The 13254-nt window shown below is 35.8% G+C and overlaps 1 protein-coding gene across 1 annotated transcript; it reads right to left on the reverse strand.

Moving 5' to 3' along the window:
• Positions 1-1135: 1135 nt before the first annotated feature.
• LOC110797242 (polycomb group protein EMBRYONIC FLOWER 2) lies at positions 1136-12511 on the reverse strand. Its single transcript, XM_022002333.2, has 15 exons — positions 12346-12511; positions 10936-11096; positions 10525-10580; positions 9662-9726; positions 9515-9567; positions 8188-8241; positions 8050-8109; positions 7645-7691; positions 7427-7539; positions 6718-6976; positions 4612-4660; positions 2576-2659; positions 2211-2290; positions 1967-2056; positions 1136-1558 (listed from the first exon to the last, which is right to left on the reverse strand). The coding sequence occupies exons 2-15, from the start codon at positions 11059-11061 to the stop codon at positions 1417-1419; spliced, it is 1278 nt and encodes a 425-aa protein (XP_021858025.2). The 5' UTR covers positions 11062-11096; positions 12346-12511; the 3' UTR covers positions 1136-1416.
• Positions 12512-13254: the final 743 nt, after the last annotated feature.

Consider the following 13254-nt stretch of genomic DNA (forward strand, 5'->3'; position numbering starts at 1 on the left):
GATAAATCAACTATGATTAGATGGAACTTTGACATTTGATTTTATATTAGTATAATTTTAGAATGTAAATCATATAGAAGTGAAAAAATGTGGAGTACATATTTTAAATAAGGGAAATGTCTTTTCCAATATTCAACAAAATCCTAAAAGAAGAAATGATTCTTTTAAAAATAACATTGTAAACAAGTGAAATTTGGCATGACTTATTTACTTAAGGTTAAATTGACTTTAACCACTTTAAAAAATGACAAATTCTACTTTTACCATCTAAAATATAGAAAATGTATCCAGGATTATCACCTGTATCAGATCGATTCTTTTTTGAATTTCAATACGTGCAATTCCTTCGACACCCGAGGATGTTTTTGTATTTCTCACCACCCAAAAAAAATAAAAATTGCGTTATAATACCTGTTAGCGGAAAGTTAAATGATCCCCATTTCAACATCTATATTTTGGATTTCCTTTTCTTTTCCAACGATTTCCATGTATGTACAACAATCCCCTACTTCCCATTAATTCACTTAATTAGGTAAATTTTCTCAATTGATAGTGATTTAATTGGTTAATCAAGTGAATCAACTAATTGCAAACTTTGTGGTGAAATACAACTTTTATTTTAGTATATGGTGACAAAAAAATTGACGTTTCTGTAAGGTAGTAAAGTGAAAAAATCATTATAAAAACAACTTTAATTTCGAAGTACATGTATAAAATAATATGAACTTATGATAAAAGAATGATATTATGGAAAAAAGATTAGAATACTTACCTCTATTTTGAACAATATGGACATGCGAAACAGGATGGGGATTATGCACTCGCGTGTAGAATCTATCACATGTTATTCAGCTCAACTACGCAAGTATTGGCTTGAGCCACTCCCAAACATTTCGTAATTGATAGAGCTCCGCCATGTGACCTCCAACTCTCCAAGTCACAAGGTGAGTTCCCCACCAACTCCACCAACTTGTGTTAGTTTGGTGTACTATATATATATATATAATGATTCATGTTTATGTAAAACACCCAAGTCAACTGACCAAACACAAGTACACGAACGTGCAAACATATCGCATGATCGAACCTTTTGAGGAGATAATATAATGCATTTCATGCATAGTAAAACTCTGAGTTAAAGAAAAATAATGTTTTCAATAGATAGATCATACATACAGTTTACTCTGTAAGACAATCATCAGTGATTTCATTACTCCAGGCCTTCAGCTATGGACAGACGCTCTCTTATCTATTAGTCTAAGCGTCTCTCTAACTCGCAACAATACCCCTCTCCAAATGTAAATATACAAAATGGAGGCTAGACAATCTATGACGATCATTTTTCTGCTAAAATAAAATACAACATACAGATCGGATTACATATTTGCCTAATTTATGAAAACCATCTCTTTCGGTTCATATTTGTTTGTGTTCGGGAACTTCTCCGTTTGTGGAAGCTTCATGTTGAAGTTTATCAAGAATCATGCTGCAATTATTCATAGTACCGGCATCAAGAAGACCATGATTCCAGAGTTTGACCATAAAGAACCTCCAACACCTGAGGAGGGGAGAAGAAAAGTAAGAAAGAAGAGAAGCCGATTAATTCCAAGGACAGACTTGGATTGTCAAGCCATCATATTTTTCCTTGTATGATTTCTGTTTTTGGTTAATAATCAGCTTTTGGGATAAGTTTATGTTTTTGGGGTTTTGGGACTTTTTTTTTTTGGTTACGTTTGGGATACTTAAGGGTATGCATTCAGTTAATACTCCGTAATATGTTTTTGGGATACTTACTGGGTAAATAATATAGGGTTTTTGTGATATCTGTACTGGGGTCATGCATTCAGTTTTTGGGACAGGGTTCTGTTTCTGGGTTGGTTTTATGTTATTGGGTATAATTTCATTTGTTGGGATACTTGTATTGTATGAACAAAACGCTGTGAAACTACCAACTCGGATAACTTACCAGAAAAGAGAAGGGGATTGAATTAACAAGTTGCCGTGAAGTCTCAAAAACGCTTCACAAGCCCATGGAACATGACCATCAGCCAGAACCCTATTGCATGAAAATAAATAAAAAGTTAAGGAAAGCAAAACAACCAAAGCAAATCAGCATTATAAATCTGAGTCATAAGAGTATTATAGCGCAAACATGCACAATGGAGAGAGAAAATGAGGGAAAGGAGAGTTGCATGAAAAAAAAGTTCAACCTTTGCTTTCGAACAAATGAGTTCCACAGATGCATTAGGTGTTTCTCGTCTTTGGTGACATCCACAAAATCATCAAGCATCTGCAGGCAAAGTACCATCCACATTTTAGTTAGCAACAAGTTCTCGGGGACACTGTTACCTGATTCACTAGTATGAGATTGGGTACGGGTTCTCAATTTGCTACCTAATATTGCTTAAACTAAACCAAAAAAATACCATTTTCATGTTGTAATTCGCTTTTTGGGTTCTCTGTTCGTGGGATGATTAGGGAATTAGGTAACATTGCTCTGGGAGGAAGTACAAGATTCAAATAATTGAGTAGAAGCAAAAACTAACTGGTTACAATGTTCAAGAGCCAAACATACCCTTCTATCTTCAAGAGCAGCAATTTCAACATCCAATTCATCCTCACTATCCCTGTCTGACAATACTTGTTCCAAAGCCATTGGCTTTGGGTGCAAAAACACAAAAAAAGATCTTCATAATCAGCAATATAAACAAACATGATACAAACACAAGATTATTTAAATGTGAAGTCCAAGATAACTGTCAAATAAGCAGACAAATAAGACACGTAAGGAAGGAGCAGCAATGACAATTCTGTATTGAAAAAAAAACTCTGAAACAATTCTTTGCATTACCACGTCGAAACAGCTGGATTACAGTGGATTGGAAAGGACAATGAACTTCAAAGAGAAGGGAGAAATCGTTATCACTCATCATTATCGTTACCCCATTGCCTTTCAAGGAGGCAACCGCAACAAGCGGGGTAAGGGGGAGGGGGTTAGACGTACGCAACCTTATCCTGCAATTGCAGAGAGGTTGTTTCCAATTGACACATAAGCGAAGAGGAAGGGAGAAATAAAACATCAAAATCTTAATTCATTTCCATTACTTGTCTTTATGACTTTTACCACATTACTACCGTTTCCCAGTCGTTAGACTCAAAACTAAAGTGATACAATCAAGTACAGAGAGTCTCCTCGAGATAATACAGCAAAGGCAGAAAATTAAAAAGTACCCTCTGCCTGTTTTTTATCCAAGAACATATTAGTAAAGTGCAAAAATGAAATACTGTCATGACTTCAATCAACCAATAAAAGGAGTTGTCAAAAGCTGATCCCACCCGTGAAACCAACTGGAAGCTGACAATGACCCGGGTAATGGATTCCCAAACCTGATCTGATGTCAACCAGACACCTGATAAGAATTTGAGATATGACCCCAAACCACAGTTGGCTTAAAACAAAATTAAAACTCAGTGTGAACCCGATAATTAGTACTCATATTTGAAGCCGCACCAAACCTGACAACAAACCTGAAACCTCTCGGTGCAACTTGCAATTCACCCGACAAAACCAAAACCCCCATACAACCAAGCCGTTATTTATCCGATCCGAGACAACACAAACTCAATTCAACATGAACCCGTTATTGACTTAACCTAAGATAATCCAAACCCGACAAGAGTATTCCCCATTTAACACGTTATTTATCCAAGCTTAGACAGCTCAGTTCAACCTGAATCACTATTGACTCAATATAAAACATAGTTGTATATCAGGTAAAAGACCAACCACGATTATGACATACTAACATTTGTTTGAAATTCTTTTTTAGGGGATTAGTTACTCTACATCTAAAAATGTAAAACACGATAATGTACTTAAAAATATATAAAAAAACTTAATGTTGCATACAAGACACAAGACAGCCCCCAGCTTAGAGCGCTAGTGTGCTACTTTTCCTAAGCTAAAGTTACATGGCAATATTTGTATCACAGACATTAGAATTTCAATAAAGCAAAACTACTCGAGTACTATTAAAATCTATTTATGTTAGTTTGGTGTTTGAACAAACACTTGATCAGGTCCGAACTTTACCTAATCTCGAGACTCGCCTAATTAGAAATTGACCCAAACCACAGTCTCCTCCGATCTGTTCTTGACCCTAACCCGATATTCACCTGATCCGATCTTGACCTAATGGCTGAATTTGAGACTCACCGTTCCAAACTTGACCCATACCTGGACTAACCCGTCCCAAACCCAAACTTACTCAACCTAAACCCGATTTGAACCGAATCCGACTTAAAGCCAAAACAATAACAAACAAGCTTGACCAGAAAATGAAGTGATCCGAATTGATCTCGATTCATCTGAATGGACACACTGATCCGGCTTGACACGAATGTGACAGGATCCAACGCGTTAAGATCCAAAGCGACCTACAGACTCGATTTGACAGCTTGAAGAGAAGCAAAGACCTTTATACATCACATTTCCGTGAGTTTGGAACTTGACAGGTGGTGTTATTTTGTAAGAATTGAAGGTCATCTAAACAATAGTAAGGACCACAGTAAAAACGCAACATGGTTTTTTATGCAATAAAGTAAGTTTACCTGAGCTCTGTGAGAATGATAAAACTGCCGCTTCTGCAGGAGTGTAGAGCTGAAAATAAAAGAATAAGTACCAGAACAATTAGAGTTGACAAGCGGTGTGTGTATAAATGTTTAATAGGGAATGTATCCAATGCGAAGGAGATTACTTGGTAAGAAATGAGAAGAGTTAATATGAACCGTTAAATTTATTACAAATGCCAAGATTACCTCGAGTATATAAAAGGAAAGTACAAATAAAAGTTAGAAATAAATAATAATTGCACTTTTTTTTTAATCCTGCCTTTTTACCTAACTCCGACCGTCAACAACACGCACTCCGGCATGGCATCAATAAACCCCTCAATTTTTCTGGTGACGCCAATGCTACTGTCTCAACGGTCAGGCCGTCATGAAAGCGGAGAGCAGAAAGCAACTTGAAGGTTCAACCATGGATTAGAGAGGGAAGGGAATCGCAATGATTACTAATATCTTATTCACAAAAAAGATAAGAAATACCAATTTGTTAGATGTAGAGAATAAGTCTATGCTCATCGAAATTCATTTTCTCCTTGCGATATCATTAATGGATATCAAATTGGGTTCCAAGTTTATTATGAAGCGGGAGGAAGAGGAGGAGAGAGAGAGAGAGAGATTGGGGTAGGTGGGACTCTTTCAGTCTTGTCCGTTTATAACAAAACAAATTATTAATATCAACTCTTCTCATTTTTCACCTAGAGATCTCTTCTCGTTAGATAAGTTGACATATACGTCGACATACTAACTATATGCAACTAAAATAACATGATGCAAAACGAATTGAAAGGCACGAAATACAGCCAGTATAAAATACACCAATACTGGAGTTAAAGAGTTTACAAATAACATGATATTTCCTCCGCTTTTTATAACTGAAGCATTTGAAGTTTCACGCTTGCCAATGCATGACTTTCACCGTTAATATCTTTACTCTTTTAATTAAAATAAAAATTTATATTTTGGAAGTATATATCGAGATGAACCTAACAAGATTCTACATGACTATATTTTTACTCGAAACGCTTTCCTTATAAGGCCGTCCCGGATTACTTGCAACGTTTCTCTAAATGGAAACTTATATTAATATTATATAAATTTCTCACTTACAACAAGGACCCAACTACATCTCTACTCCCTAAAAAACACATTAAAAAATTCTACTACCCCCACCCCCACCCCCTACCCCTTTAAAAGTTTGACACACATCCCATTCCCACTACCTATATTAAAAAAATACCCCACTACCAACTACTCCCTCCGTCCCGGAATACTCGACCCGGTTTGACCGGCACAGAGTTTAAGGGACTTGAATTGACTTATTTAATTTAATAGGTAGTAGTTGATAGTGGGGTATTATTTTAATGTAGTTAGTGGGAAATGTGTGAAGGGTGGGGTTGGGGGAGAGTAGGGGTTGGATTTTTAATTACTTTTTGTATGGAGTAGGGGGTAGGTGGGTAGGGGTGGAGTGAGAAATAATATAATATTGTTAGAATATTTCCATTTTTAGAAACAGGTTAAGTATTAAGGGACGGCCCGATAAGGAAAACAGGTCAAGTATTCCGGGACGGAGGGAGTACCATCTAATTAAATAATAAGTCAATTACAATGCATTAAATTTTGTGCCGGTCAAACCGTTTCGAGTATTTTCAGGATGGAGGGAGTATACAAGTTCAAATTGTGCAATTAAAAAACGGAGGAAGTATAAAACAAATTGGAGTACCACTCTGGCCAAGTTGAGAAGCATGTGGATGTAGATTGTGGTCGAAAACATACACTGAATTGTTGATTATAACTCCAACACTGGAATTTAGAAATGGCTTGGAACAGGCATACGAAACACACAATATTCATCTATTCATTATCGAGTAAAGATTAATGGCCATTTTTCTACAAGTATGCTACTACCACAACTGATCTCATTCTATCAACCATATAACCAATATGCATCAAGTCGAGAACAGTCTCCATGGGCCCCACCTCTTAACTAAGCCAATATCTACATCTTGATATAAAGAAATACACTTCCTCGAAACTTAGATTACCAAATTAGCAGAAAAGTAATTTGAATATGACATTTAACAGTCCACATACCTTCTAGGTTCTGTCCGCTCAGAAGAGAGTTTTCTTGACTTTGCAGCTGGAAGCAACACCGAAGACGTATTCTTGTCTCCAGATGTGATTTGAATGCAGTCTATGTCTTCTAGGGCCTGAGCTCTAGCTACTGGAACCCCTAGATTACTGTTGGCTGCCACGTAATCGACGCCATTTGCATTACCATTTTCATAAGAATAACACAACTCCCCTGATCTTGGATTACGTGACATTGAACAAGCGCTGGGATTTTTCTCACCTACAACACGAATCAAACAGAAAGAATCTTACAGTTGCATTTGCATATTAGGAATATTCCTTGACCCAAAAATGTCATTGCGTATTTGATATTCAAATTTGAGAAAATACATTTATCTTGAACTGCACTTTAAACAAATGATAGAGAAGCAGAATATCACAATGCAGCAGAAACTAACTTATTACTTCTTTTAAAAGAGTACTGAGATTCTAATGAGGAACTCAAAAATGGTAGTAGATAAGTAGCAGCATCATTTTAGGATCTTTTGTCATAAAAGCAGTTTACATTGACTACATTCTAAGCGGCGAAAAATCGACAACTACAAGGCATCTGAGAAAAGTTCAACTGGTTATATCTGGAAATTAATGATTCGTCTCTAGGAAGTATCAGTTCAAATATTGTCGAAGCAAGAAGATTAAATCTTGCAGAAATATTTGAAAGAATGCATACCCTCATTATTCTCAGTGGCCAGTGCAGGCAAGGCTGACTCCAAGACATGGGGATATACGTATTTCCCATTCTCAAGAGGATCTTCCGGGCGTTTGCGCTTTCGAGGCCTTGAACTGTTCAAAGATGGTTATTTTGCTATTAGTCCTATTAGAAAAGGGGAATCTTCCATAAGCTGCAATGTTAAACAGCACAAAGTTGCAACCTCCAGCCGTACTTACCAGAAACCAAATAATTGCAACCGAGGATCAATTCCACCGGCAGTACTCTGCAGGAATGACGACAACTATGTGTGATAACAAGCTGGAAAATCAAAATGGAATTAAAGCATACTCCAACTAGAATGAACTAAATAATCTAGCTGTGTCTCATTAGGTAAATGCTTGCATTTGTTGTAAGCCACAAATCTGCACTGTGTTTGAGTACATCTAGACCCATCATTACTTTTAAATTGGAAGAAGGTCGATGAAAGCCCCACCCCCACCCAAAGTACAATCAGGAGCAAACTATTTGAAGTTCTTCCACAATCCTACATGAAATTCTACTGTAATTAGAAAGAAAATTTCTTAGAAATGCTAAATGACAAACTTGAATATGTAGAACAATGGGAAGAATAATATTCTGACCTCTGAATGTAGTGCATCGGTTTTGACGGAGACATTAATGGCTCTATACTCTTCCGTCGCCTACAAATGAAATAATGATATAGCCAGCAGCCACTGAGTTTGAATTGATACATTTTAGTTCAAATTCATGCAACTTACCCAGAATTCACATTTAAAAAGGTCATGTGATGTGATCAGATGAGAACGGAGACCCTGCAAACAGAAGATCAAAGTTGCACTTTCTATTACAAAAGTTGAGAAGGTAGTGCATTAACTTACAACTTTTAGAAAAGGGCATGTTGGAAGAAAAGAGGCACAAAGAGTTACAAATAGGCATTGGAATCACGTGAACTATATTAAAAGCCCACAGCACGACAACCTTAAACTCAAAAAACTCTGGCTTGTTATATGGTTCTAAGACATTCAAAACCAAGTGCCATTTCCCAGCAAGATGACAGTTGGAGCTACAAATAATCGCTGCGGTCAAGCCTCTTGGCTTATGGTTGAAGTGCTTTCTTATTACAAAGATACCTATACTTCTATTCTTCCTTTTCTATCACCGAAAAGCCTCTCAAGAAGACAGTGATGATTCCATCCAAAGCCATCCAGACTCTCCATGTTGAAAGGTCGTCAATTCCTCAGTAACTTACTGATAAATCCTAACGACTTATAGTTTCACGCTACGATTCACATATAAAACCTTACACTCCTTCCTGTAACTTCTTCTCCTCTGATTTTCTGGTATCTCCTACGTTAGCCTACTTAATCTTCATGTTTAGTGCAAGTTTATTATTTTGCAGATTGTGACTAATGACGCAAAGTAATTAGAAGCACTAAAACCGTTTAGAGACTTTAAACTCAATGTTAGTGCACTTGGAAAAAAAGGATACAAAGATGACAAATTGATAACCTCTAAATTCTCTGATTGCACTACAGTCTCCCTTCCGCAAACAGTTAACAAAAGTTGCTTTACAGAAACATTATCATGATGAATATAATAATATGAAGAAATAAAATATCCTTTCTTTAAACAATGTACGACCTCCGGATTTATTTAATCTACACACTAGCTTTTTAGTCAAAACCAAGGCTCCCTTACAATTTTAGGAGAGAAGGTAATTTGTGACAGTGACATGCATAAAATAGTTTATGTGATACCACCACAGTATCACAGCTTGGGTGGAACTTGATTTGAAGTTAAATGCCCTCTTAACTTTCCCTCAAAAAAAAATGTATTTTGTGAGAGTGAAGTGGTAGGTAATTGTTAAAAAAAATACACTTAAGTTAGTGTGTAGATTCTTTAAAAAAAGTTTCAAAAAGGAAAGTTAGTAAATTATAAAAGATAAAAACAGGGGGGGGGGGGGGGGTACAAAATACTGTACAAGAACTATTAGGGACTAAGACATGGCACATTAGTAACTTCTAATAATGAGGTGTAACCATCCATATTTATTTGAACAAGAATTATGAACAGTTTTATACATACCTGGAAGCTTCCACATCTCATCAAGCAAAAAGAACATGAAAAATGTCTTGTAACTGATTAACAAGGAAACAAAAAGAAAGAATTCCTGATTAATCGAAAAATTAGACAAAGGAGTAGTAAATGAATTATTTCACTATGGAAGCACACCTTCGGTCTTCCTAAGCAAGTTGCTTTGGTCCCTATAGTTGAAGATTACATTTCCATCCATCAATCTACACATCAGAAATCCCAAATACAATTATGACGACGAATTTACATGTAATGCTGCTCTAGTTAGCATCAAATTTAGTCTTTTCTGGCCATGGTCTCCACGGAGTTCTTTCAGCATTTTAGAAGGATATAGAGTTAGTCTGTCTTATTCAACTTATTATTTTACTTCCTTAGCTAGCCAATAATTCTCTTTTCAATAAAGGTTTTTTGAAGGACATGCTGAGTGATGATACTTAAAACTATTTGAATAAGGGAAGGCCACAAAATAATTTCAATATTCTAAAGATGATTGGATATGATTATATGGATTTCGTATAGCCTCAAAGAATAAGATCCTTCAATATGCCAAAAAAGTTGCAGGAAATTCACCAACTTGGGAAAGACGATTTCCTTCAGTTTTTCCTTTCCTCCTTCCTCTCAAAGTTTCTTCACTTTGTCTTTCTCTAGTCTTTCCTATATTTACATATTTATCTCTTCCCTTCATTTCCTGAAAACCCCTTTTCTACATCTTAGGATTTCATTTTCCACGCCTTTCTCTTTCCTCTCTCTTTTTACGTTCTTACTCTTTATGTTCATCTAAGCAGGCCAATGCATGTTTTTATTTATTCCAGCAATCCATTCCCCAGTTGTTATAAGAGGCGTCATTTTGGATGCAAAACCAGCAAAACATAGTCAATGCTGCCTAAGATACGTTATAGAGACTAGAAACTCGCGACAACAAGTAATTCACTTAGCTAACCTGACATAGCGGGTTGGTTATTTTTTTCCCAAAGAAGGAAAAGTGAATAAGAAAATCTTACCCAGTTTTCCATTTTGCCTCGATTTTGTAGTTCAAGCATCTAGAAAGAAATGAAGGCTGCACGACAGTGATGAACAATCAAGTTAGAAAACAGACAACTTGATGGAGCAATTAATGTAACAAGTTAGAAGTAGATGAAAACAACTAGGGGAAAAGAAGATTCACAGCACCCGGTTTATTTAAGTTTAACATATCAATGCCTAAAATATAACTAGTTAAACTGCCAGTGGTAGGATCGATAATATGTTGTAGTTGTAGAGGATAGATGCTAACGATAATAGAAACATCATTACCTCTCTTATATTAACTACTCCAGTCAGCGGTACATGTAAAATAGTGAAAAAAACATACAGTGGGACATTTGTTAATAACAAGAGTTAGTAAGAACTTTGAGCAAGAGTCCTGACATTACATTTTGATGAGCACGACGTTGAAGTATATTATATAATTCAACGGGTTTGCAGTAAACTAAGAGGCATTCTTCAGCAGCAACTTCCTCCTCCACAGTCACAAGTGGACAGGAGCTTTGGTGACACATTTAACTTTGGCAGACAAGATCCCAGCAACAGAAACCTGTGCCAAGACAACGTCAAACATATGAAAATTCCACATGTACAACGACCAGTAGACTATTATTGAATATGACTATACTGTAATGTGATTAAAATAAAAGTTCAAAAAAATTTGTTAAAAATCAAAAGTAGAAAACGCCAAATAATGTCGTGATGCAATTTTTCAATCTGAAAGAAAATCTAAGCTAAGTTGCTTCCTTTAAATATTGCTAATACTAAATACTGCACCTCTTCATTTTCAAACGAAAAAACATATACATTCAAGCAGCCACGAAGGACAGTTAGTGAAGGCTGATAATAACCACTTCTAAACAAGGACAACATCTGAGTTATACTGGTACATGAACAATTAAGTAATCACTTCTAAGAACGAACTTAGAATTTATAGGCTTAAGGCTAAAAAATGTCAGGTGTCTGGTCGATCAAACTCTTCGTAAGAGCTAAAAGTACACTTTTTATTTTCAATTCTTCATACCAGATAGCTCAGAATTACTATGAAAAACATTAAGTACTCCAATTACAAGGAATTTACCCATATTGGGGAAAACCTAATTAGTAATTACATACACATTATAATTAAGTACTCCACGACTATTCTCCAAAGTTCATATACATATTGGTAAACACAATTAGAGAAGCATATACCAGGTTATAGATTAATCATACAAGATGTCAATTGAAACACCCCTCTTCTTCTTCCTTTCGGCAATTTCCATTATATATCATGTACTGAGCATCCGAAGCTACTTTTTTGCTAATTTATTCATTTGGGAGAGCTCGAACTGAGCGTGGAAATCCATGTGCATGGTACATTCGAATGTATAACGGACATCCCTTCCTCTTCCTAGGTCCAGACATTAATAAGGGAGCAAGTAATCGAATTGATCCTTCTAATTTCCAGCTGCAGCTTACAGTAAACTTAAACCTAAACTTAGCTCTGGAATCCATAACGAAAAACCTCGAGAATTCTAATCAAAGAGGAGTCAATCATGATTATCAAAGCATCTTACCCTCTTCCTCCACCCCAATTTTCCCCCATTAATACCACCTTCCTCCTCTTCAAAAATCACCCAGAAACAAAAATCTAAAATTGCATTGATTAATTTAACAAAGAACCATCAATTTAATACTATTAATACAGATCGAAATAATCTAAAACAGAGTTATAATTCAAAATCGGAAACAACCCCGAAAACCTCAGATTGTGAATTTTGAAAGAATGTAAGACCGAATTGAAGAATGAAGCATACCTGGGAAAACGGTGGGAACTCAGTGGAACTAAATCCTGTGATTCTGACAGCAGAAATTGCAGAAATTTGGGAGAATTAACGCTGAATTGAGGGAGGAGGAAGAAGAAGAACGACGAAAAAGAGGACTGTTGTCCGTCAACAACATCAACAAAATTCACAAATTCTTATTCACGGAGGGTATACACGGGATTAAAAGTTAACTCAAAATGTTAAAAAGTTAAGCTTATTAAAAGTTAACTCAAAATGTTTAAAAGTTGAGCTTATATAGGTAAAAGTTATCTAGTTTTTAGTGATAAATTTTTTCATTTCAATAAAACATATTTCAAAAGTCAAAACCACTAATAATATATAAAATTAATCATTTAACCATTTCTATCAAAAAAAAAAATTACTAATATAAAAGTTAATCAAAACTAGGTTAAAGTTATAAAAAAAAATGGGTAAAAGTTATCTTGGTGTACAATAAATTTATTGTACACCTAGTGCGCGCAAGACCTTTTGAACAAAATTAAGTTCTAAGCATTGTCACGGGTGATAATGTATTAATTTTCCATAAAGATATTCACAAAATTTTAGACATGTCACTTTTTTTTCTTTTAAATAATCCGGGAAATAGGTTAATATGGATTACAGATTACAAATAGGCCGTGCATCTGGACCAAGTCCGTGTGCCTTGGGCTTGAACAGGTCCGGTCCTCATCAAGCATATTTATTTAAGTGTCGTGTCTCCGTGCCTAAACCTAATTTCAATCAATTTGACGTGATTTGTCGTGTTGGGTCGTATTTGGTTGTGTATTGTCGTGGCTTGTCGTGTTTTTCCTTTAACAAATACACTTGAGCCCAAGCTACGACCCACGATTTCATGCCCATGTTGGTTTGTGTTTTTTCCATGCTCTTGTCATGTCATGC

This window comes from Spinacia oleracea, chromosome 4 (assembly GCF_020520425.1).
Source record: "Spinacia oleracea cultivar Varoflay chromosome 4, BTI_SOV_V1, whole genome shotgun sequence".
NCBI lineage: Eukaryota > Viridiplantae > Streptophyta > Magnoliopsida > Caryophyllales > Amaranthaceae > Spinacia > Spinacia oleracea.